The sequence below is a fragment of the Microtus oregoni genome, unplaced genomic scaffold, assembly GCF_018167655.1.
Source record: "Microtus oregoni isolate MIOR12 unplaced genomic scaffold, Mior012 000081F_ref0000091, whole genome shotgun sequence".
NCBI classification, from domain to species: domain Eukaryota; kingdom Metazoa; phylum Chordata; class Mammalia; order Rodentia; family Cricetidae; genus Microtus; species Microtus oregoni.
This window is the reverse complement of record NW_024544541.1, coordinates 3,115,747-3,143,116: the sequence shown is the minus strand read 5'-3', so window position 1 is coordinate 3,143,116 and position 27,370 is coordinate 3,115,747. Positions and strand designations below refer to the sequence as shown.

Genomic DNA, 27,370 nt, shown 5'->3' with positions numbered 1-27,370 from the left:
GGCCAAAGAATCTTATATTTGGTTTGGTTTTCCAACCAAAACATTCTCTAAGTTCACTGTTATTTGAAGTGGAAGCATTTAATTTCCTATCAAAAGGTAAAAACAGAAGAATGGAGAATGCAAAAGCTAAAGATGAAAGTTGGGATGCACAAAATAAGGGGCTGGGAGTAGCTGAGATCAGGAATGTCCAGGGATTCTTGGCATGGGAAGCCACACCAGCAAGCCAGGCACTCTCTTTCCAGGGTGTCTCAAGGGGAAATCACCCATCGATCCTAGGACACACGCGCTCTAGGACCAATCCCTTACCTCAGATCTGCCTCTGCCTCAAATTCCTGCTTGCGCTTTAATGTTTAAATTATTAAATGCATTAATGTATTTACATTATTCAAGTCTTCTGTGCATTTTTTCTAAGATAATTTATGTATAAGAGTTTGGATGTCCGTGACTGTTAATGTCTACAACCCTTCCTGTTCATTATTGATTCTGGAAGAAAAAAAAAGTCAGAGTTTTAATGCCTTATTTTTAATGTATTAAGAGTCTGAATAAGTGCATTCTCTTTTTTCTTTTGTAATTTCATAATTTAAGTAGTGCATTTATTAAACTGACACAGTATGAATTGTGGTGAAGCCTGGCATGGCTCCATGCTGCCTAGCAGCTCACTCTGCTCCTGTGCAACCAGGCATCAGCCAGCGTTCTCTCAGGGAGCAATTCCCACCTCCGCATCAGGGGAGAGGCAAGCATTTGCCCAGTGCGTGCTTTCTAAAGAAGATTTTCTTCCTCCTTTTCAGGTTCTTGCCCAAATCAGCCCTCCTTACTACTCGGCTTCTAGAAGTCCTCTGCTCATCGGAAGTCCTCATCTGGATGCACTGCGGGTTACATCCAAACAGAGCTTGCAATCAGCACACAATTTTCAAGAACAATAAACATGCTTGAAGCTTAACATAACAAAATCAAGCAAACAAAACTACTTTTTGAAAGAACTCTCAAACATCTCTAACACATAACATCTCCAACTTGGGAAATAAACGCTTGTTTCTATTGAAATCCAGTTCCCCCAGGAAAGAAATCACTTTCAACTATAGCCAGATCGACAGTGACACCCAATGGCCCATTAGTTTAATCCCAGCTGAGCAACCCCAAGAGGTTGCCCCTGGGGAAAAGGGTAGGGGCTTGAAGGAAAAATCACCTACCAACCTCTTTTCACGGCACTAAATTGCTAAGGGGTAGACAGCTTACCCCACCTGGACCAGGTGTGTAACTTCCATGTGTGCAAACACTGGGCAGTATAACACATGGCAAGTCTCCTTCTGGTGGGAGGTGTGAGCACATCTGCACTAAGTGAACACCTACACATACATGCAGTGCACAACAGCTGGACTGAACAACACTGTCCCTATCAACTGGAAGTGAAAAAAGGAAACCACAAGTTTGCTGCTGTTTTTAGAGCTTGACCCTGCCACATCTCACACTGAATGCACGTATGCTCATACACACACATACCCATACATACACTAATTTATATATTTTCTCCCTTTTTTTCTGTTTTCCTGTTTCTTTTTTTTTTCTTTTCTTTTTTGGCTACTCATTACCATTCTTTAACTGTTACAATTTATATCAGCATATAATGTTAAATAATTACAGGGAACGAAGCTCACTCTAGTGAGGATATAAACGCGCTGTGGGAATCTACAGATTTAAACAAATAACACTCACGGTAGGGGGTGAGCGGATGAATTAGCATTAATATCCTGCCTGGGAGATCCCAGTGCACTGGTACTGCTTAAATACAGATCTTTTCTGTAACAGTCAATATGACAGCTCCCGGCAATACGGCCCCTTTCCCTTTCTCAGTCAATATAGCAGCCAGTGAAAATAGAAACGTCCCTATAGAAATCAATATAGCAGCCAGCTAAAATAAACCCTTCCCTTTTAAGGGCTATATAATAGTCAGCTAAATGGAAGAATTGGCACCCCTGCTGGATAGCTCAGCAGCAAAGCCAAGGAACGAACAAGCCACGAACACTGAATGATCCTTGAGCTCCTACCTAGAAAGGGAGAAGATGTGTCCTGGGAGGACACCAAGTGAGAGCTGCAGAGTGGCACTGGTCAGGCTGTCTGCAGAACCTACAACCAATCACCCACAACGTAAGTAGCTACGGGGTCACCCCGCACCAGAGTTAAATTAAAGCAGCCAGAAATTTTAGAATAATTTAAAATAACCTTATTCAAACTTTTGTTCTCAAAGAGGAGAGGTAGTATCTGGATTTGAACCCAGTACCAGTTCCCACCTTAGCCTGAGAAGGGCGTTGTACTAAGTTAACAGATCTGTGCTTTCTGATCCCTAGCACCAGGACTAGTGAGTGAAACACAGCCACGGGAGGGAACACAGCACTCCATGTGAACGGTACCCAGTGCACACACAGACACGGGAGGGAACACAGCACTCCGTGTGAACGGTACCCAGTGCACACACAGCCACTGGAGGGAACACAGCACTCCATGTGAACGGTACCCAGTGCACACACAGACACAGGAGGGAACGGTACCCAGTGCACACACAGACACGGGAGGGAACACAGCACTCCGTGTGAACGGTACCCAGTGCACACACAGAGCTCGTCTTAAAAACTCTTAAATATTACAATGAAATCATACATCATACATATCTGGTACTCCACACACACATCAGGGAACGTAGTCTCCTTCCTTCAAGGCATGGCGGGGGAATGGTTATTACAACAGAATTTAGGAGATGACTCTTCCAAAGGCTAAAACTGGCCAAAGACCTTTTAAAAAGAAAAGAGGACGGGGTGTTTGAATGAGAAGTCACTGGAACATTAGTTCTGCTGGACTTAAGGGCTTGACAAATGTGGAGCGCAATGCAGACACCCGTGCAGGTTTCCAACCAACAAGCCCTGGAGTCAATGCTGGGGCTGTTATGCTCCAAAATAGCTGAGCAGCAGGGACCCACCCCATCTTCATTAAAATTCGACAATCTGTCTGCCATCCTTAGAGTAAATCCACAGAGAACCCCTGTTTCCCTGGCCAGGTGTTTAACACCCAATGATGCTCATGTCATCAATCAGGTGACTCCGTCAAGTGCCACGGTGTCAGGTATCAGGAAAAAAAGATTCTCCAAGTCCTGGTTGAAAGCCCTAGTACTTAAAGTGTTAGATTACATCATGCTACCTACAGATACCTGCCCTTCACATCAGAATTCCAGTTACAGAGCATCTTCAGGGTTAAAAGGGTTAGCTTGATATAGGACCCCAATCATAGCAATGCTCATTCTGCCACAGTCTTCCAGTAAACAACAGCCTTAGAAGTCACAGGCATCAGTCCCTACGAGTCACAGGTCCTACAGCCCCCTAAAAGTCACTGTCCCTTCCATTCCAGTAAGTTCTACTATGACTATGGCAGTCATCTGGTGGGGAAATGGACTTGTAGGATAGGCCAGGCCGCCTCTTACCTTACCAAATGTGCGATCATGAAAATGAGTCACTGCTATGACTTGACATGGCACTCAGCTTCCAGCACTGACCCCAATGAGTGCTTTATAAACCCTGACGTGCAAGGGCCCCAAAATGTGGGGTGGGCACTAGAGATGGCTCAGTGGTTAATAGCACCTGATGCTCTTGCAGAGAACCCAGGTTTGGTTCTCGGCACCCACAAGGTAGCTCACACCCATCCCTAACTCCTATTCTAGAATATCTGATACCCTCTTCTGACCTCGTGGGTACCAGGCACACATGAGGTACATACACGCAAACACAGCAAAACATTCATACACATAAGACAAATCTAAAAAAAAAAAAACTTGTTTTTAACTGGGGGTATACACTTTCAGTCAAGTAGTATTAGAGCTAAAGAGAACGCATCATGATGTTAGCAAAAACTGTCGCCGGGCGGTGGTGGCTCACGCCTTTAATCCCAGCACTCGGGAGGCAGAGGCAGGTGGATTTCTGGGAGTTCGAGGCCAGCCTGGTCTACAAGAGCTAGTTCCAGGACAAGCACCAAAGCTACAGAGAAACCCTCTCTCGAAAAACCAAAAAAAAAAAAAAAAAAAACTGTCAACTCCAGATGCCACTATAGTCATCAAAGGTGAGCAAGAGGCAGGAAGGGAGGGAGGGACAGAGAATGAGAGAGTAAATTAAAGAGAAATATAATTCTGAAAGGAAAGAGGGAAAGAGAAACACAGAAGACGAGATCGGAGATAACACAAGAGCTCACAAAGAAAGACAAAGCCCTCTCTGGCATTTGCAGCTCGCGGCTTTCGGGGCATTTGTGAAATGACGGTTGCAATAATACAAACAGAACGGTGAGTCATCTGCTTCCAACCTGAGTCAAAAAGGGCTGTTTCTAGACAATCTGAAAGCAAAGCAGCTCTGCCTGCACACTTAACCACGCCTACCGTGCACCACCGCTACAGGACAGGATGTGGGGAAGAACGAGGCGGTGGGAGTGAGTGCCGTCTTTACTGGTCCCAGTGTCACCGCAAAGAAATACTGTCAAGATTTAAACCATAATAATGGAAAGGCTATAAAGGTCTCAGTTATAATGCTTCCTCTGATGTTCCCGTTCATAAATGCCCCTTTATGCTGCCCACGTAGCAATGCTCCACTAAACATTAGTACATGTGTACCCCAGTGGGAACGCTGCACCCTAGGTTCCCAGCAGGAAGCCAGGCAGCAACTAAGCAACCCAACTCCTTGACTCATCATCTCCAGCCTGTGTAAGTGAGCACATACACTCACTTCCATCTCTCAAGGGTGGACTGAGTGCCACCCAGGAGCTAATGAATAGAGCATACAGCCATCCCATAGCAGGGTCAACAAGGCATCTACATGCCAAACACCTGGGAAAAACAGGTGGACACACATCTGGGAAATTCCATGTGGACACACATCCGTGTAATACAGAGACTCTTTTACTACTTGGACACCTAAAATCCTCAAACACACACGCCTAGTGGCCTAATGTGAAATGCAGTTTCCTCTGCTTTGTGTTTTGTGTAGATTGCAGATCGGTAGCACTTAAAAGGAAGCTAATTAGGTGTGTTCAGAGAGACACCTTTACTTGGATTTAGCAGGCAGAAAGGTTTTAAAAAATGGTTTCAAGAGATCATTTTCCTAGCAGGGTGTCGGGGTACACGTTTTTAGTTCAAGCACTCAAGAGGCAAAGGCAGGAAGATCTACATAAGTTTGAGGCCAACCTGGTCTACAAAGCAAGTTTAGGACAGCCAGAGCTACACAGAGAACCCAGACTCGGAGAGAGAGGGAGGGAGGGAGGGAGGGAGGGAGGGAGGGAGGGAGGGAGGGAGGGAGGGAGGGAGGCCATTTCCTAGCTGGGTGTAGAGCTCAGTGAACACAGCATACACCACCCTGAGCTGGCTCCCTAGATAACACCAGACAGACACAAGGAAAGGTAGAGGGCTGGGGTGCAGTTCAGCAGGAGAGCTTTTCTCAAGCATGTACAAGGTCTGGGGTTCAACCCCCAGTAGCTCCAAAAGTAAAGAAACACTTCCCCGTACAAATTAAGACTATAGGCATGAAGGTTGGGCATGGTGGTACAAGCCTTTAATCCCAGCACTTAGGGACAAAGGCCGGTGAATCTGTGAATTCTAGTCTAACACGATCTATATAATGAGTTCCAGACACCAGGGTATATAGTGAGACCCTGTCTCTTACATGCATGAATACCTCAGATGCATGTCGAGGAGATATAAACTAAGACATGGTGGATACAAGAACAGATGCCAGGATAAAATGAGGCTAAAACCTGTACCAAGAAAACCATGAAAGGCAATCAGGGAAGTCAAAGTATAAAATTATGAAAAGATGTCAGTGGTGGCGCACTCCAGTAGGATTTGCTGAAGGAGGCAGAGGCAGGAGAATCACAAGTTTGAGGCCAGCCTGGGCTACACATTAAAAAAAAACTATGAAGACTGATACAGTAAACCCAGCTTGGTGGCTGACACAGGAGGACAGCGAGGTGGGCAGCCAGTGCCAACCACAAGCCACCACCGGCTTGCCTTCCCTGTTGATCTGGAATTGGTGAGCCTGTGACAGAGCCAGCAATTATCGTTAGGTCCCCTGTATTTATTTCACACACAAAGGCAAGCAGAAGAGACCAGTTAGTAATGAGTAAGTAATGACCACGGAACACACTGTGTTTCACAGAGCTGCCAGAGCAGGAGACTATTTGGAAATACAAAGTGAAAGGATAAAATAAGCTAGAGAAACTCAATTTTCTTCTCCCTTCCTCCCAAAGCCACACTTAGGATAAAATAAGGTTTGTGCAGGTTAATCCTTATGAGGTAAGAAAAAAATGATTAAATACATTTAAAAAATCAATTGTACATTAAACCAAATCGAGGAACTGCAAAAACAAACACCACAGCGCTCCTCCAGCCAGTATTAGCTACAGTCTGGTCAGCAGGGGATACCCTGCCTGACAGAGTCCCAGGAGGTAATGGGGGCGGGGCACAGAAGAGGAACTGTCTGTCAATCTATCTGGACTTCACTGGAAATACTGACTTCTAGATACTACAAAGGAAGAAATCTCCTATAAATAAGCCTCTAGAGATCAAGATGAAATCTTAAAAACTCCACTAAAACAATGGTAACCATTTGATAAACAGAAGTTATAAAATCACTTCAATGTTAAATTATTTGCCACTATTTCTAGTCATTCCTTCTGCTCATTAACAAAGTCTATTAACTGTCATTTCTAGAGGGACAACAGAACTAGAGAGGTGAAACTGCCTTGCTTTTGTCTTTGAGGGGCACTCTGTGGGGAGGCCCTCCTGATTCTCAGGGCCCCGGAGCCTCAGAGGAAAGACTATCAGAAGGCAAAGCCCTGGCTGCCTGCCCCTCCCACAGGGGCCATGATGGTGTAACTCGCTAGCCTTCAACACCCTCCCAAGGCTGGCTGCCTTCTCTGCATGCACCAGCACACCCAGGTCTTCACAGGTCTTGCTTTAGCTACACACCAGAAGCTCAGGGCCAGGCTAGAAAGGCTCTTCTGGAAAAGCTGTCTGGTTTACGCACTTCCAACCCAGCCCAGGGCCCAGTAATCAGTCTTTGACTCTAAAGTCTCAACAAGTGGCAAACCCAAAGCTTTCCCTTCCGTGTGCTTCTGACAGAAGCAGTCTGGAACTCTAGAGAAACCTCTGAAGCTGCCAGGATTGCAAGGCAAGCAGGTAATCGAACACATGACAGTGTATTCTCACTAGAGTAAGACAAGACTCATGGAGACGGTTCCAAAGCTCACAGCACTGCTCAATGGGTTATTGACGGCTAGCAGTTGGCAGCAAGGAGGAGCCGACAAAAAGACTACACTCCCTTAAAGGTATCTCGATTCTCTTATCTTCAAAGACTATGAAGGCCACTGCACTAACTGACAGGGGAAACGCCTGGATGCTGATGGGGTACAGATAAAGGATTCACCTGAGGGGCAGAGAAAGGGGAAACGGGGCCCTGGATATCGAGTTTCCTTTACTTAGGTGGATTCCAGTGACTCCCGGAGGATCCTGTGAGTCAGAAAGCAAAGCGCTCGCTTGCCCGACCTTGCCAGCAGGAGATGGAATAACAGGCAGCTGCTGCCCCCTAGAAGCTACCTGAGATGTAGCAGCTTCCGTAGAGACACCAGATGAAAAGATCCTATTATCTCCCTCGATCTCATAACCTGTCATTAGTGAGGTGCATGGGTGCAGACGCCTCCTCCGAGCCTGAGGAGGCGCACATCACCTGTGATAAATTAATAGGTGCCTTCCCAACAGCGAAGATGCACACAGAAGACTCCAACCAGGGAGAGCACAGCAAGGCAGCAGCTTCTCAGCAAGCACAGAGCAGCAGGCAGCCCCTGCCACAGCCTGTCTGAGCAGCACCGCACCACGCCAGTCAACACTGTGCCCAGATCTGCAGCTCCCATCCGCTCAAGTTCAGCAGGAGCACCTGAGACTTTGAATCTCAGCCCACTGCACTCACTCTGGAGGTCTGATTGCCCTGGGCTTCAGGTCCCTCACTAGAAAACCAGAAGGGTAATCCTCACCAGAGTGTGAGACTTGAACCAGACGAAAATAAAGAAACAGGCACTGAGGCCACAGAACTACACAGTAGCCCTCTTGGCCGATGAGATCAGAGCTAATAATTGCTCAGTTAATAAAAGAAACTTTTTCAGTTAAATTGAAGAATCATTAAAAATGGAGCCTACTCTACTTACCTTCAACATTTTATACTAACTGAAAATCTATAAATGTACAGTCATTCACTAATCTTTTGATGTGGAGCCAAGACCTATCCTTTGAGTGTGGGCCCACAGACTGGAGTTCCCAGACATCTCTCTCCTGAATAAACCCCACCCACAACACACCCTCCACATTTCTAAAGCAAAGCAAGAGCCTACAGACATTACAAAAGCAACTGCAGCATGGATCCATCTGGATCCGTATGGTCTCAGCCTGGTGTTTATTGTCCCAGGCTGAATTTGATGGCAATCTTCTTAGTTCACATTCACCACACAAGTAACTGAATTTTTAATAGAAAATTTTGGTCTCGTTAGTCTCTACAGAATGCATCACTCCGTAGAATCTTCTTCACTTTGTCTCCACTGGTATCACAGTTAACGAAAGAGTACTGCTCAATAAGAAGCACACCTGGCAGGGGAGGGCTAGAAGCTGGCCGACGTCAGTGATAGGAAGAATATGGGATCAGCTGGCCAGCCTGCATCATGAAAATCCTGGTCAGGAGATGAGGTTCTGGAGGCCTGAAAGGAATGGTTCTTAACCTTCCTAATGCTGTGACCCTTTAATACCCTCATGTTGTGGTAACCCCGACCACAAATTTTTTTTCATTGCTACTTCATAACTGTAATTTTGCTACTGTTATGAACTGTAATGCAAATATCTATGTTTTCTGATGGAAGTGACCCTGTGAAAGGGTCATTCAACACCCGCTGAGGGACCAAGATTCACAGCTTGAGAACCACTGAGTTATAGGCCGTCAGAAGACGCTCTTGACACTTTTAAAGAAATACATGTTTAGGGTACCCTACTTTATTTCACAAGAGATCGGTAGCAGTTCTCAAAAGTACATACAGGCCCAAAGTGAAGACATTTGCTACCAAGAATGAATGACAAGTTCAAGCTCCACATGCGTGCCATGGCAAATCATATGTACACATACACACACACATAAATAAATGCAAAACAATATTTTAATGTACATGCAAAAGCCAGGTATGATGGGAAACTGAGGCAGGAGAATCACAAGTTCAAAGACAGCCTGGACTATAAAGTAAGACCCTATTGCAGAAAAAAAAAAAAAGGCACATAAGACAAAAAGCTGGAAAAGGAAAATACAGGAAAAGGGGAAGAACTGTTAACATCTCCAAAATCCACTTCCAGTGAAGTGTGGAAAAATAGGAAACCATTTAGACAGTCAACTTGCTAGCTGGATTCTGCTGGTACTAATTCCTGGTTACACAAGGCTAGAAAAAGAGGCCCTAACCCAAAGATCCCCTTCACTGGCTGAGTCACAGCTGACACCAGCAGTGAGAGGCCTCCTGGAGGATCCCTTGGCAAAAGGAACACTCTGAGCACCACCCCAGACTGTAGACAGAGGAGCTGCAGCCCCGGGGGCTTCCAGGCAAGAGGTCGCAAAGGTGGCAGTGCAAGCATCTCCTCGACAGGGCAATGCATCCTCAACACGCTCCACTGGGGGCCATGTGTTAGCCCCTCTCTGCCTCCGACTGTCAAGGGGTACCCCTAGATAGATTTACCTCCAGAATCACTCAATGTCAGCCCATCTCAAGCCTGCTCGGACAAACTCATAATGGCAGAGCGAAGATTTGTGGAGCAACAAGCATAAATCTTGGTTATAACTACAAACCATAAAAGAAAGGAGAGCTGGGAGGGAAGAGGGAAGGGCGGCAGACACGTCCTTCTCCCAAGCACCACTTTATCTTCCTGCAGCTCTGCACCACGCACAGGGGATTAACTATGGGACATATTTTTCAAGCCCAATCAGTCTGTGTAGTTTGACAATGGGCTCAAACATTTTTAAATGGAAATTATCCTGGAAATGTGGGGCACACAGCTGTCCTAAGAACAGCGTATTCAGTGCTCTTCAGAGGGCTATATGAGTTCTGTTTGCCACCCTACAGGCCACACGAAAAGATATTTATATATAACAATTTTTCAAGTATGATAATGATCAACTTTAAACAAAGGAAAAGCATTTTTGGAATGTCCCTCTGCCCCAGTAAGAGGCATGGAGCCCACCTTCAGCAGCACTCCTGGAACAGCTGAGAAACAGCCACAGCTGCAGGAGCAAGGGGCCACAGGCGTCCTTCTTAAAGAATGCGTAGGGACTAGATTAAAAACAAACCTCCCTTAGTATCCTCAGAAAAACATACAACCGCTCCAGCCGTGGATCCTACAGCTCCGAAATAAGAACGCTGTTCAGTGATCTCCAGGGCAGGGCCTCTCCTTACAGGAGCCACAGCAAACACAAAATAGAACCATGAAAAGCCAGGAAGCTAAAGCATAAACAAAGGTGAAAACTGTCTCAATGCCATTTCTCTAATTATTACCCCAAGAGTTTCGATTCATCTAATAATTATTTGTAAAAGAATACCTCCAAACTGAAAAAAACAACCTCCTCATCTACCTGAAAGAGGAAACAACTGAAGGGCACCGCCTAGTCTTTTCCATAAACCTCCTCAGACTATAATAGGAAGGATGGAGCAGGAAGAGGCAGTAATTTCAAAATCAGTAAGTGGCCTGGAGATTAGAGCCACCCAGAAATGGAATGAGGCTTGTTTCCAGTTCATCCATTTCAGCCTTTAGAGCTAACCAGTGTTCCTCCTAGACCTGTCAGGAAGAGGGAGCACGGGCACCTCCCCACCCGGAGCTGCTCCGGGTGAACATTAGTGGTAAAAGGGTACATTTTCCTCACTAAAGGTTTTAGACTACTTAGGAGAGAAGCCTGGGAAAGGAGGGAAGCCAGCATGTCTTCCTATCCTGGCTCATCACACGGTGACAGCCTCCCCATCAAGAGGCACTGAAAGAGAGCCCCATCCGCAAACGCTTTACACGTGGTCTTGTTCCCGAGTTTCTCAGCAGCAAATACAGCCAGTAGCAGTTCTGCTAGTCAGACAGCTGAGGCCAAGGAATCATGAGAACAAGGGCAGCCTGGGCTTACAAAAACAAAGTAATGGATTTTGCACTATCTGTCTGGTGTCATCCCTATTCACTACATTCTGACAGAGGTTCCTGTGCAAGAAAAAGGCAAGCAAGAAGTGACAAGCCAGCATGTAAACTCTGCCATATTCACACTACCTTTCTGGAAAGAAAGACAACTTCCTGAGATTCCCGCATTTCTGGTTTCATTACTCATATGTGTAAAACACTTTTGCAAATGTATCAAAAACAAATATATGCCAGGTATGGTGGCATATACCTATAATTCTAGCACTTTAACTAAGGCAGGAGAATTGCCATTAGTTCAAGGCCCAACCTGGGCTACATAATGAGTTCCAGACCAGCCGAGATTATTGAGTGAGATCACCTTAATGCTTCCACCTCCACCAAATTTTCCCACAGAATATCTGAATTTTATAATATATCTACATTTGTTATGCTATTATACACACGCATGTACACACATGTATACATGAGTATGCACAAAGAAATGTATTGAGCATATGAATGTCATCCTTCAAAAATGTTCTGATGAGTAAAAAAAAAAGAACCACCTATTCCCGCTGACCCTGCCAATTAGTACAGCAGCAAGGTATTCCAACCACAAAAACTGCAAAAGACACAACCCCAAGGCAGACTGTCAGGAATACCCTAGAGATGGAGAAGACAGGCAACAGCCATAGCCATTCTTAAAGAAAAGCTCCCTAGATTCACCAAAATAGTTATGGTCTGTTTGTTTGTTTGTTTTTCAAGACTGGGTTTCTCTGTAGCTTTGGAGACTGTCCTGGAACTCATTCTGTAGACCAGGCTGGCCTCAAACTCACAGAGATCCACCTGCCTCTGCCTCCTGAGTGCTGGGATTAAAGGTCTGTGCCACCACAGCCTGGAATTAATGGTCTTTTGATAACCAGCCTCTGGTGAATTGGTTTCAAAAACAAAGAGAAGGAGCTGGAGAGGTGTCTGGTGGTTAAGAGCACTTGCTGTTCTTGCAGAGGACCCAAATTCCGTTCCCAGCCATCCATACAGCAGATCACAACTTCTGTAAGTCGGTTTCAAAAGAGCTAGTGCCCCCTTCTGGTTTCCTCAAGGCCTGGCACATACATGGTAGACACATGTAAGCACATACACAATGAAGGGTGGGGAGAAGAGCTGAGCTGAGCCATGTGGCACATGTCTTTAACTCCAACTCAGTAAGCAGAGGCAGGCAGATCTCTGAGTTTGAGCCTCTCCTGGTCTACATAGCAAGTCTCAGGCCAGGTATGGTTGGTTATACAGAGATTCCATCTTAAATTTAAAAAAAAAAAAAAAAAGTTTTAATCTAGAAAAGCTGACAAGGTAGAAATTTACTATCCTCTTTGGATTATTTTGGGGGAAAGATGCAGAGAACAGGATCAAAAGCAAAAACAGCAGAATGGGTAATCCACGCCTGTGGTCCCAGCACTCGGGAGGCGGGAGCAGGAAGAGGCCAGCCAAGAATATAGCCTTAACTACAGAGTCTGACACTGTATCAAAACAAACAAATAAATGGAAAACCCTTAGACCTACAGACCAGAAGCAGCAAAGACAGCAGGAAACTCACCCATTAGAGAGAATTTGGTATCCAAGACCAAGAAGCTGAAACTCTATTGAACCCAGCACAGGCCTGGGTAAAGCAGGGGAGCAATAATGCTGCTGGATACTGAGACCGATGGAGGCAAATGAACAGATATGCAAACTAAACCGTATTTATCACTTCAAACAGCCAGCAATCAGATGACTAAAAGGAAATCTCAGGTACGTAGGCCTAGTTTCAGCATCCAGGCAAGATGAGAGCTGAGCTGTGCCAGGCGCACGGTCATTCAGCGTCACATATGCAGACAAGTGCTCTACCACTGAGCTTCCCATGCACCGGCTCTCACCACACAGTCCAAGGCTGGCCTCGGTCTCTCGCTGAGATTACAGGCGTGTGCCATGTGTTCAACGACTCTCAGAGAAGTCCAGGGAACCAGATGCGGGATCTGTATGAGCCCCAGAATGGGCATACATGCATGGCCAGAGTCCTGGCTCAACAGAAGAGCCACAGGCTGTTTTCAACACACCTGAGAGAAGACAGACATCAACCCTCCTGAGGGCTGTCAACATTTCCTCCCTTGGGACAAGGGAGACAGCTCAGTGGGTAAAAGTGCTTCCCACGCAAACCAGACTCCACCGCAGAACTCAGAGTGGAGAAAGAGAAGCAACTCTGCTGTCCTGGAACTCACAGAGATCCACCTGCCTCTGCCTCTCAAATGCTGGCTGGGACTGAAGGTGTGTGCCACTACACCCAGGCCTGAATTGTAGTTTTTAATAAGGAAAAAGTTTACTTCAAAGTGATCTTCTGGGATTTAGCAAGAGGGCAGGTAACAGGTAGCACTTGTCACACAGACTGACAACCTGAGTTTACTCCCCAGAGTCACAGCAGGAGGGGAGAACCAGCTTCCCAAGCTGATCTCTGTTGTACAGAGCGCAAGCAGTGCTGAAGCATGTGCACACCCACATTCACATGCGCACACATGCGTGCACACGCATGCACATGCCCCAAATAAAAGATAAATCCATTTTTAAGATGACCATCTAGGTTTTTTTTAATAGTGGCGATTTGTTTTTTGTTTTGTTTTGTTTTGTTTAAGACAAGGTCTTATTTAGCTCAAACTGGCTTCAAACTTACTATGTAGCTAAGGACGACTTTACCTTGAACTTCACCTCCCAAGTGCTAGGATTACAGGCATACACCACCTCTCCTGTTTCACGTCGTACTGGGGATGGAACCCAAGGCTTCACGCATGACAGGCTACCAACTAAGCTACAACCACAGCCCTAATGATCATCTAGTTCTGGAAAACAAAATTATCTGCCTTCAGCATCTTGTGTTTAATCCTTCCCATGCAGAGCCCAGAAAACAACCATTAAGGAATTTTGTACAAAATTCACAAGCAAGCTGGGGCATAATAGCACACACCTTTAATCCCAGCACTAGGGAGGCAGAGGCAGGTAGATTTCTGAGTTCAAGGCCTGCCTGTCTACAGAATGAGTCTCAGGACAGCCAGAACTACATAGTGAGACTCTGTCTTGGGAGGAAAAATTACAATGAGTTAAAAATAAACATAATTTTATCATCATAGTCCTCAAGACCTAGCTTCAGATACCTCAGAAACTATCCCTAAGCTCCCATTGACAACGCTCCCCCTTCTCTGAATGAGGCACCCTCTCCGACTCCCAGCCAGGCAGGCAGCTCAGCCCAAATTATACCCAACTTTGTGCTGCTTTCTAAAATTACAGACAGTGCTCCCTTTTCACTAATTGTTTCATGTACACAAATGTCTTTTTTTCACCAAATAAAATACACGAATTACTTAAAAACAAGGCCTGTTTGATTTTGTAATCGTCTATTCTCCAGTGCTGCAGTTAAGCACTCACGAAGCAGCCGACACACTGGGCTTGCACCGTCTCCCTCCCTGCCGAAGGAGCTGAGCACCAAGGCTTCCCAACCACAGCCCTGTGTACTGAGCTGTGGGCCCGAGCTGATGCCCACTTGTCCAGCACCCTAGGATGGCCACCTAGCCAGTCACCACCAGTCCACAGCAGCCAAGATCTTTCTTGCTACTCAATCTGTGCCCATGGCTTGCCCCAAAAGCAAGCCTCTGTGGGCTCCTCTGCCTGCCACCCTCCTGCCACCATTCCCAAGAGGAAGGAGTTGCTCACACAAGACCATACAACTCGGCTGGTGCCCTCATTTAATCAGGCTGCTGCAAATGGCTGGCCAAAAGCAATAAGGGCATGACTGAGAGACTGTGGGAGTTTAATATAAAAAAATTAATAAAAAAAGGGGGGGAAGGAGAAAGGGTCTACCTTTTAATAGGGCCCTAATTACCCAACTCACAGGATCAGCCCAAATGAGATGGGAGTTTATTTCGGGTTTTTTTTTAATTATTGTTTTTTTTATATATATATAAATTGCTGCTATGTGTTTTCTTTCCTCTGAGCAATTATGCAGTAAGTACGTAAAGAGGAGAAAAAAATATTAATTAAATATAAGGTAATTGTAGCGTTGGCCTGGAGAGAATGAATGTGAACTCTGGACGATCACAGGCTACCAGGGTTTGAAGACTGCTCAGGGGCTCCCAGGAAAGAAAGAAATAACATAACCAACCAACAGGCAGATGCACTGTGCAGCGGAAGAAGCCACATTCAGAACCCCACACAGCACAGGCCTGCGGGGCTCCCCACTCCCAGGAGTTAGCCAATGTAAGACACTCTGGGCTGCCCAAAGCTTTCTCAGTCGTACCCCCAAAAGACAGCCTGTCCTCACTTCTTTGGATGGAGAGCCAAATCAGGAAGTTTCAAACAAGCCCACAGTAGCAGGGATAAAAAGAGCACTGTGCTCAGTCTGGACTTGAGTCTGAAGGGTTTGGAAGGAGGACACACCTACGCCTGGGAGTGTGAAGCATCCTAGGAAGGGGCAGGCAATGCCAAGAGAGTGAAAGAGGTACACAGAAATGTTGATATGAGAGCCCATAACTGGTGACAAAAGGTGACACAAAAAGTCTCAGAGGTACTTGTGTCCTCTGGGCCTAACTGCACCACAGCCGGATTCATCTCACCCGCTGCCTAGAAAGCCTCAGAACATGCTAGAACCTGGACCTATTCATACCAGGCCTTCACATCATCCCTCCAACTCGGCCAGGAGAAGAGTGGGAAAGCAGGGACGACTGCAAAACACGGGCTGCGGAGACAAAGCCTGGCACTGTGCCCACCAGTCACCACTACTCTGAGAGAGGAACGGCTTGGCAAAGTTAAACCAAAGGCTGGCGCACCCCTAAAACTGATCTGGTTTGTACAGAACTGGTCTGACTACTCAGCCCAGAGGATTTACATCAAGTCCTGAAATGACAAACAGTGAGAACAGGGCAGGCGGACAGGGACTCTGGCTCAGACCACTAAGCAAAAACACTCTGCAAAGAGAGTGACTTAGCTGAATGTAGTAGTCTTCTTCTTAGTAGTAGTCGCCTTCTTAGTCCAGCACTTGTGAGACTGGCTGTAGCAGAACTGTTGTGAGCCTGAGGCCAGCATGGCTGCTTAGTGAGTTCAAGGATAGACTGGATTATAGAGTGTGAGCCTCCTTGTTTAAGAAAACGGAGAAAAAGAAAAAGCCCTTCAACACTCAGTAGGCCTCTTTCCTGTCAGAGTCTAGGATACCACGGGTGATGCCGCACTCAGTAGGCCTCTTTCCTGTCAGAGTCTAGGATACCACGGGTGATGCCGCACTCAGTAGGCCTCTTTCCTGTCAGAGTCTAGGATACCACGGGTGATGCAGCACTCAGTAGGCCTCTTTCCCATCAAGAGTCTAGGATATCACGGGTGATGCAGCACTCAGTAGGCCTCTTTCCCATCAAGAGTCTAGGATACCACGGGTGATGCCGCACTCAGTAGGCCTCTTTCCTGTCAGAGTCTAGGATACCACGGGTGATGCAGCACTCAGTAGGCCTCTTTCCTGTCAGAGTCTAGGATACCATGGGTGATGCAGCACTCAGTAGGCCTCTTTCCCATCAATAGTCTAGGATACCACGGGTGATGCAGCACTCAGTAGGCCTCTTTCCCATCAAGAGTCTAGGATATCGCGGGTGATGCCGCACTCAGTAGGCCTCTTTCCTGTCAGAGTCTAGGATACCACGGGTGATGCAGCACTCAGTAGGCCTCTTTCCTGTCAGAGTCTAGGATACCACAGGTGATGCCTATCACAAGCAACCACTGACCAGACCCCTTCCTCTTCACTGAGAAACAGAGCGGCTGTTTCCGTCCCTGACGATCGGACACTGACACACAGCAACCTCAGGTGTCACTCTAGTTCTGCCATCAGCAGCAAGCAAAGTGCTGCAGGGCTCCAGTGCTCTCAGTTCCAGAAAAAGACAAAGAGGTTTTGCTAATTCCTTCCACTAAGCACAAGTCAGAGGCCAGAGTCAGGGACATGGCATCTCTAGGGAACATGTACTGGGATGCTGCTGGGAGGAGTTGGGTTCATCAGGCTCCCTGACACTCACACAGCGTTCGTACTTACCAGTGGGTCTCGGGGTACCACCTTTTCACTTCCCGGAGAAGAGCTTGGCTGCAGAGAAAACAGAAACAAAACTAAGATCACAGTGCCACCCAATGGACAGCAGAAAAACAAAGGTGTGCTGCTTCCAAGCACTGCACACAAGTCTTTCTCTGTTCTTCATGGGCTGCTGTATGGCAAAATTTGCCAGGAAATGCAGAAACTGTGGGTTCGCTGTCATGGACCCTCACAACCAGGGCTTGCTTTTGCCCAGGAGGACTTTAGGATCATATGTAAGCAAGCAGACGGGGCCATGACAAAATAAAGACCAGAGAAAGGTCTAAGGGGGAACCTACCATTTCTTCTTACCACCTTCCCAGCTAGAGTGAACGACAGAGCAGCGAGAACGTGCAGAACCAAAGGCAGCCACAGGGGGGCATTAGCTACCCATACTATGGGTTTTTCTCTACCTGGAGTCAAGTGCTGCTTTCCTTGGGTTGTTTTGTGTCTGTGTTAGGGTCTCCAAGTAACCAAAGCCGACTTCAAACTCACTGTGTAACTGAGCGCAACTCTGAACTCCTGGTCCTCTTGCCTCAACCTCCCAAGTGCTGGGATCAAAGGGACATTCCACAAACATACCACCACGAGCCACTACGCTGGTTCAGGACTGCCCATCACAATGAACCCGCACTAGGGTTAAGTCTTTCATGGAAATAATCTAGTGACGGTCTGAGAGAGAAATCCATGAGCAAGCACTGTGACAGATGGCCAGGCTCCCATCTATTCCCACAGCCTTTCTTTCACACCTTCGACCTGTTACTGCACTGACCAAAATTCAGAGTAGGGGTGAGGCAAGACACAAACCTCCAGAAGGGTATGACTAGCAGCCTGTCTGAGCAAGCTGCGGCCAGTTTACTGTTACTGATGTTAGAGTCAATTGCCAATTTTCTACAGATAATGTCCAGACAAGTGCAGCTAATGCGAGTGTCCCAGGAGTTGGCCTCCAAACCCTCCCAGCTAATCAGACGGTCTGTTCCAGGTCTCCTATGAACAGGGCAGAGGCTGGGAGAGCAAAGAGTCCTAACGACTGTCACTTCACGGCTGTCTGCCACCACACAGAAGGTACCTGACACAGTGCCGAGGCCTCTGCTGGATGAAGGCTCTGATGCCTCTCTCCATCCAGAGTCCTACCCTAAGAGCTCCACTATCCCAAGACTAGAAAGTGCAGGCAGCGTGCAACTAACTGGAGGCACACCCTCATACCTGAGTGACCTTACTCTTCCCCCTGCCATCTTCCCAGGCTCCCAGGCACCAAAAGCTCACACATTTAGATCTCTGACCTCCTTCCTGCTCCCCTTAGACCTTCAAGACAGACTGCCCTGACTCCACCATGGACCCGTCCTCCAGCATTGCTGGACTGCTTTCCTCAAGCGCTCCCCTCCCTAAAGGTCCCCTCTCTCCTCCTGCCAGTCCTCCCTTCTAAACAGCCATGGAGTCAACCCTCAACTTCTATTTATCTCTCCTGCCATCACTTTGGTACAAGCTTCCAGAATCCTTTGCCTGGACCACTGTAAATGCTTTCTAATCAGCTTACCTGGATTCGTGCTGGCTCTCTTCCAACTCACTTTCCACAACACAAAAAGCAAACCATTATAAAGGAAAACTCAATCAGCCCCCTTACTTACTCACTCATCCACCCCCATAAGCAACATCATCAATAGCGTCTCACTGCTCTCAGAAGACAAGAAAAAACCCTCGGTGCAGTCTTGGAAGCCTCACGTCTATCCTAACCACATCTCAGGTCTCACGTGGTGCCAAACTCAAGCTCTGTCCACAACAGCCACGGCTTGTGCTTTCTTTCAAGGGACTTTGCACAGATTGTGCCTTCCTCTCCTCCCAGACACATGAGCCCCCTGCAGAGCCAGCTACGGCACTTCCTCAGGATGAATTCTTTTTAAGGCATCCTTGATCAGGTCAGTTTTCCCCGTTACACTCATATGGCACCAAGAAAAGAAGCTGAGGGGCTGGAGAGATGGCTCAGTGGTTAAGAACGCTGGCTGTTCTTGCAGAGGACCAGGATTTAGTTCCCAGCATATACATGGTATCTCACAACTACCTGTGAAATTGGATCCACTTTCAGGGGATCCAATGTCCTCTTCTGCCTTCCAAGGGCACCACAGACACATGTAGTACACAGGCATACATATGGGCATATACTCACACACAGATAAATAAATAAACAAAACGTTTAACCTTTTTTATGAGACAGGGTTTGTCTTGTGTAGCCAATAGCCCCTGGATGTCCTGGAAGAAGTTCTGTAGACCAGGCTGGCCTCAAACTACCAGCCTTTGCATGGGATTAAAGGTGTGGACCACCAAGCCTGACTTAAAACTTTTTTAAACAAAGAAACTGAATGTGGTGGCCAAGTTTGTAATCCCAGTACTCAGGAGGCTAAAGCAGAAGCTTATGAATTAGAGGCCAACTTCTAAGTCAATACAGCATGAGACCCTGTCTCAAAAAGAAAAAGTGGGGGGAGGGGGAGGAAAAGGGGGAGGAGTCAAGAAAAGGGGCAGGGAAGACAAGGGACAGGGGAGGGGAGGAGCAGAGAGGGGAGGAGAAGGAGAGCAAAGGGACCAAGGTGAAGTTCACTGTGAAGTTCAGGTCCTAAGGTCAATTCTCAATAAACAAACAGAACAGTTGCTCTCAGTCACTAGCTCACAGTGGATTACACATCCAAATTCATCCTCCTCCTGAATGCTTCCTTCAGTGAAACTGGCAGATACTAACTCTGAGTGCTAACATTCATTTAGCTTTCTTCACTTAATTCTCACACTAACTATACAGAATTATTGCTGAGGAAGAAAGGAAAGCAAAGGAGGTCACATAACTCAGCAAGCAGTAGTATCATAGGAATTTGCACATGCCTAACTAAATGAAATAATCAAATTGTTTCAATCATATTTCATTAAGCAGCAGCCTTAATTTAATGCTACCCCATAAATAATAATGTAGCCTACCTGACCAGACAAAACAAACACCAGTGATGTGGTTCAGCAAATAAAGGCATTTGCCACCACATCTGAAGACCTGAGTTCAATCCCCAGAACCCACACAACAGAAAGAACCAACTCCCACAAGTTACCCTCTAACCTCCGCATGCAAGTGCGTGGGAGCTCAGGCACATGCACACACACATACATAAAAGTTTAAAATGAACACAAACATCTTTAGTATTTAAGCCGTCTCCCTCTCCCTCTCTCCTCTCGGCGGTTTCTCTGTGTAGTCCTGACTGTCTTGGAACTCACTCTGTAGACCAGGGTGGGTTCGAACTCACAGAGGTCTACCTACCTACCTCTGTCTCCAGGTGCTGGGATTAAAGGCGTGTGCCACCACCACCTGCCCCCCCCCCCACATACACCGTTATTTCTTTGGATAGTCTCACTATGTAGCCCAGGCAGACCTGAAACTCATGATCCTCCTCCTGCCTCTACCAAGTACTGGGATTATAGGTGTACACCATTATGCCTATACTAAAATTCTTTACTTAAATAATTAAAACAAAGGAACTACTTGGTATATACAAGCCCAAAGGAAGCAAGCACCAACCAGGGCTGTATCTTTCCCCAGAACCAAATACGAATGTGACCCTTACTTTAATGTTGTGGACCCCAGTTATCTGTTATGGGACAGTGTCACTCCCAAAGGACATTCAGACACATGTGAAGGCCTTTCTGACTCCAGCGCTCCACTGGTATTTAATGACAAGCAGCCAATACAAAACTATTCTACCCCAAATACCCTCTGAACCCCTGGGGAATCCTGACCACTCTCACCTCTTCACACAGGCATCTTAACTCCCACTCCAGGTAGCACCTGGAAGATGAGCAAAGAGCAGAGCAGTTCACAGCCTGCCCAAACTGGACAGACCCAGCCTAGTCCCGTCTTTGCAAAATGTCCAATGTTTTTTAATACCTGCCCCTAGATCTACCACTTTAAGTGATAGCCTGAAAAAAGATCCCTGCACACTAAATTCTAACTTGACTCTGGAACTCTTCAAAATATCCACAGTTTTAAACAAAAGAGAGAGAAGGCTTATAACCCACCGACTGAGGTCTACAGCAGAGGTTTAAGAAGGAAGCTCTTGTGAACCCAACTCAGGAAGGACCCTTAGAGGTCAGAATAGGGATGTTGGGATGGGAAGAAAGCAAAGGATTAAGAGGGCTTTTAAAAAAAATACGAAGTTGGGGTCAATGAGATGGCAGAGTAAAGACACTTGCCACCATGCCTGAAGACGCAGGTAAAGGTGTGTAGTAATATGGGCGGCGGGGCTGCGTCCCCAGCACCCCGGCTGCCTGGCTAGCTTATGCCCAAAATAACAACACACAAACTGTATTCATTTAATCACTGCTTGGCCCATTTCTATCTAGCCTCTTCTAGGCTAATTCTCACATATTAATTTAGCCCATTTCTAATCATCTGTGTAGCGCCCCTAGGTGCGCTTACCGGGAAGATTCTAGCCTATGTCCATCCTGGGTCGGAGCTTCATCGTGTGCGTCTGCCTGGGAGCTGGGAGCATGGTGTCTCTCTGAGGCGTCTGCTCCTGAGAGGAGAGCTGTGGAGTCTGAGCTCACTTCCTCTTCCTCCCAGCGTTCTGTTCTGTTTACTCCTCCCACCTATCTTCTAACCAATGAGGGCCAAGCAGTTTCTTTTTATTTAACCAATGACCTTTCTCCATCAAAGGTGCTTACTGACAAGCCTGGAGACCTAAGACCCACAGACCCACGTGGTGGAAGAAGAAAATAAACTCAAGCAAGTGTACACACACACAGCCCCCCACACACACATATACACACAAACACTATTTCAAAACAGCTGGGTAGGGACTGGAGAGATGGCTCAGTGGTTAAGAGCTTTGCCTGCTCTTCCAAAGGTCCTGAGTTCAATTCCCAGCAACCACATGGTGGCTCATAACCATCTGTAATGGCCTGCAGGCATACATGCAGGCAGAACACTGAATACATAATAAATAAATAAATAAATAAATAAATAACCTTAAGAAATAATAAAATTAAATTTAAAAACAAACAAAAAAAAAAACAGCTGGGTGGCCAGGCAGTGGTGATGCACACCTTTAATCCCAGCACTCAGGGGGCAGAGGCAGGGAATCTTTGTGAGTTCAAGGTCAGCCTGGTTTACAGAGCGAATTCCAGGACAGGCTCCAAAGCTATAGAGAAACCCTGTCTCGAAAAAGCAAAAAAAGGGCTGGAGAGATGGCTCAGAGGTTAAGAGAACTGACTGCTGTTCCGGAGGTCCTGAGTTCAATTCCCAGCAACCACATGATGGCTCACACCCATCTATAATGAGATCTGGTGCCCAGAACACTATATACATAATAAATAAAATTTAGTAAAAAAAAAAAAAGAAAAGAAAAGAAAAGAAAAAATAGCTAGGTATAGCTGGACAGTGGTGCAGTGGTGGCACACACCTTTAATCCCAGGACTTGGGAGGCAGAGGCGGGCAGTTTGAGGCCAGGCTGGTCTACAGAGCAAGTTCCAGGACAGCCAGTACTACACACAGAAACCCCATCTGGGTGGGTGGGGGAGATAGTTGGGTACAGCACATGCTTTAATCCCAGTACGCAAGAGACAAAGGTAAGTAAGCATAGTCTATGAATTTGAGGTCAGCCTGATCTACATAGCCAGTTCTATACTAGCAAGGACTACATAATAAGACCCTGTCTCCAAATTGATTCATTAACTAATAATTAAAAGTTAAGTTAGCAGGATATGATGATCTATGTATAATCAATCCCAGCTCCTGAAAGGTGGGGGCAGGAGGATCAGGGGTTCAAGGCCAGCCTCAGCTGCGTATTGAATTTGAGGCCAGTCTGGGCTACATAAGACCATGTTTCAATAAGCAAAAGTTAGGGGCCTGGGGAGATGGCTAGGTCAGTAACATGTTTGATGCTCAAGTCTCAGGCCCTGAGTTTCATCCCCTGAACTCAAGTAAAAGATCTGGCAGTGGTGGTGTAGGTTTATAATCCTAGTGCTGGGAGGTGGGGGCAGGAGAATTCAATCCGGTCTACTAGGACTCACTAGCCACCCAGCCTAGCCTAACCTAGTGGGAGACCTGATCTCAAAAAAAAAAAAAAAAAAAGAAATCAAGATGGCTGTTCTCCTGAACAGTAATACCCATGGTGGATCTCTGGCCTCTGCATGCACACATCTATATGCAGATATGAGCTTGAGCATGTGTGCGCACACACACACAAATATTTTAAGTAAAAAATAAATAAATAAATAAATAAAAAGAGCTGCCGAGAAGTAGTGGCGCACACCTTTAATCCCAGCACTCGGGAGGCAGAGGCAGGTGGATCTCTGTGAGTTTGAGGCCAGCCTGGTCTACAAGAGTTAGTTCCAGGACAGGCTCCAAAGCTACAAAGAAATCCTGTCTCGAAAAACCACACACACACAAAAAAAAAAATTAATAAATAAATAAATAAATAAATAAATGAAAGAACACAGTGCAAGAGAGGGAAGCTGTAGCTCACAGAGACAAAGGTGTGCCCTCACCCCTGCTGTGGAGGGGTGACTTTCCCCTTCTGGGAAGCTTGCCAAGTACTCACCTCACTGCACAGCAAAGGCCAACCGCAAAGGGTTCATGAACTTGAGCAGTCTGTGAGTGTAAGTCAGTGTCACTCTGCATACGTACTAAGCCGTCCATATAAACAGCCCTTTGCCGGGGAAAGAAGAGCCAATCCACAAACTCTCTTGAGGCAGTGTGGCATATGGAAAGGGCTTGTGCAAACTTGGGCACTAACAGCTGAGTGACTGGGCAGGCTGCTCGGCCAAGCTGAGCCTCAGTTGCCTCGCCGTGGGAATGATTCTGCAACATCTACTCAAGAGGAGGAGATAAACGGTCCTATCAGGCCAGCCCTTGGCTCTCCACTTCCAGCTGCGACGGAGCACCAGGGAGACTCGGGTTTAGTCTCCCACCAGGTGGGATGCTTGCAGAATACACTCCTGCGACAGATACAGAACACCACCAAGGGTCTGTGCCCTGACACCACCCTGGCTTCCCGCCATGGGGCACACTCCAGAGAGAGAAGAGGAAGCCCAGCACAGCATGGCAGTCAGTGTGCTGAGGAGTAGTCAGAGACCAGATTTCAGGGAGGCCAAGACAGACAAAAGCGGCAGGACGAGTTCCAAAAAAAGCTTTGCAGAAAGAAAGTTCCAGAAATCCACATGGAATTTTCTTTGAAACTTTGTTCATCACTACAATCTGTGCACACACATGGTGAAAGTCCACCACGAAGGTGGGTAAAAAAAAGGTGAGACAGGAGCTATGAGAGCTCTCAGGTGCTCACAGGGCTCTGGACCCCAAGTTGTCACAATACACTGCCCTGCTTACTCAGGGAATTCCATAGACACCTGAAAAATCTTCATCCAGGGCAGGGATGCTGTCAAGCTATTCCCAGAGCAAAAGCTACTCTAACAAACCTTAAAAAAAAAGGATTCGAGGGGCCGGGGCAATGTCTCAGTGGTTAAGAGTACATGTACAATCACGCTGTAACAAGCCAGGTGCGCAAAGACTTGTAACCCCAGCTCTGAGGGGACAGAGACAGACTGAAGGATCACTGGGGCTTGCTGCTTTCCAGCACAGGGTTAGAAGACACCAGGCTTCAAAAGACTAGGCAGAGCAATTGAAGAGGGCATCTGATACCCTCTTCTGGGCTTGATTCTAGCACACAGATCCACTTAGGCAAAGAAAGAGACAAAGAGGAAGAAGAGGAGGAGAGCAGGACTTGAAAGAATCACAACCTCCCCTTCAGAACAAAGCCCAACATTCTTTAATGACCACAAATTCCAGCCCAGTGTGTGCACACATGTAATACTACCATTCAAGGAGCTGTTAGACAGATCCTGAGTTCAAGGCCAGCCTAAGCTACATAGCAAGACCCTGTTTCAAACAAACAAGCAAAAACCCCACCAAAGACGAAAACTGAAGTTCAGCGGGAAAGGATGCTTGCTACCAACCCTGACAACCTGAGCTCGATTACCAGACCACAGGGCAGAAGGAGAGAACCAACTCCTGCAAGTCCTCTGACCTCCACACACACAAACACATACACACACTAAATAAATTCATAGTAATTTGCTTTTTAAAAATATACAAAATTGCTAGATGGTAGTGGCGCACACCAATTCCAGCACTCGGGAGGTAGAGGCAGGAAGATCTCTGTGAGTTTGAGACCAGCCTGGTCTACAGAGTGAGTTCCAGGATAGCCAAGGCTACACAGAGAAACCCTGTCTCAAAAAATAAAACAAACAATGAAAAAGTCCAGATCCTGAACATAAAAGTCACAACAGTAGAGGTAAAATTTACAATAGCCAGCACCCCATCAAAACCCTGTTAGGCATGGTGCTCAAAGGCTAGTCATTCCAGGTGAAGGCAGGGGGACCAGGAGTTCAAGACCAGACTTTACTACACAGAAAGCTCAAAGACAGCCTGGGCTACAAAGACCCTGGAGAGGGGGAGGGAAAGGGGGAGGGAAGGAGGAGACCAGGAAGGGGACAGAAAGGAAGGGGGAGAATAAATGAACACCAATAGTTATATTCAAGTACATACAGAAAAACATGTACTGGAGACTGGAGACACAGCTCAGTGGTTAGGAACACTTGTTGCTCTTACAGAGGACTGTGGTTCAGTTCCCAGCATCCACATGGTAACTCACACCTATCCTGTGTCCTGTTCTAGGGGATCTGATGATGCCACCTTCTGACCTCCCTCCCCAACCTTCCCACACTGCAGGGACAGGCTGCACATACATAAATACAGGTAAAACACTCACATACATGAAAAAAATCTTTTTTAAATAAGGCATAAAAATAAAATAGCTCTTCTGGATATGAAGCGTTGTATAAAGTAAAAATAAGTCCTTTGTGAGTGGCAGTGACCCTAAAGAGCTTTGGTAGCAGGCTGTGCTAGGGCTCCCACCGTGGCACTCAATGCTGACCAGAGCAGGGGCTGTCATGCTATGGTGACACCTGTGCCGCCCCCTCCTCAGAGACCGTGAAGGTGGATGAGCTCACCTCTAGTCTCGCCAACATGAGCAGTTCTCCACTGTGAGACCAAATCCCATCTGCCCGCCATAAGCTGCATCGCCACCAAACGGCCCAATAACTTTTTCTAGTCCTGCCAAACTCCAGAAGAGAATCAAAAAGAAAAATACCAAAGAATAAAATGAAAATGAAGGAGCCGGAGAGCTGGTTCAGTGCTTGACACTCAAGATGAGGACCTGAGTTCACATCCCCACATCTCCTATAAAAATGCTGGCAATGGGATCTACTTGTACTACTGTCGAGAATGGAAAGAGGAGGTTCCCTGGGGCTTGCTGGCCGCCAGCCTGGCTCCAGGCCCTGTCTCGGGGAATAAGATGGAGTGTGACAAACATCCTCCTCTGGTGACCACATAGAACACAAAAGTGTCTAAACACACAAATACAACACATGAACACACATAAAGATTTTTAAAATGATAACAACAGGGCCAGGCATGGTGGCGCACGCCTTTAATCCTAGCACTCAAGAGATAAAGGCACAGCAGATCTCTGAGTTCAAGGCCAGCCTGGTCTACGGAGTGAGTTCCAGGACAAACCAGGGCTACACCGAGAAAACTGTTTTGAAAAAAGAAAGAGGCTCAGTGGTTAAGAGCACTGACTGTTCTTCCAGAGGTTAAGTTCAATGCCCAACAACCACATGGTGGCTCAAAACCACCTTTAATGAGATCTGGTGCCCTCTTCTGGCATGCAGGGACACATGCAGGCAGAAAAAAACATTGTATAGATAATAAATAAATAAATCTTTTTAAAAAAGAAAGGGGGAATAGAGGGAGGATGGACAGACAGCAACGACAAGAAAAAGAAAGTATACTTAAAAACAGGGAAAAAACTAAACAAAATGAAGGACTAAAAAAAACAATGAAGAAAAATGAGTCTCAATGATCAGTCAGAACTGTGGTCTATCAAATATCATAACACATATTTTATTATAGAACAACAAAAAATAGTGAGGCAGGAAAAAAAGTGAAGAAATAATGGCTGAAAATTTTCCAAGTA

At 46.5% G+C, this 27,370-nt stretch overlaps 1 protein-coding gene across 2 annotated transcripts in view; it reads right to left on the bottom strand.

Moving 5' to 3' along the window:
- Positions 1 to 27,370, bottom strand: part of Pex14 (peroxisomal biogenesis factor 14) — a 138,905-nt gene that overhangs the window by 97,941 nt on the left and 13,594 nt on the right. For both annotated transcript variants that reach the window (XM_041642962.1, XM_041642963.1), the window contains exon 2: positions 17,277 to 17,324. In XM_041642962.1, coding sequence (XP_041498896.1) covers positions 17,277 to 17,324 — 48 coding nt within the window. The remainder of the gene's footprint in view (positions 1 to 17,276; positions 17,325 to 27,370) is intronic.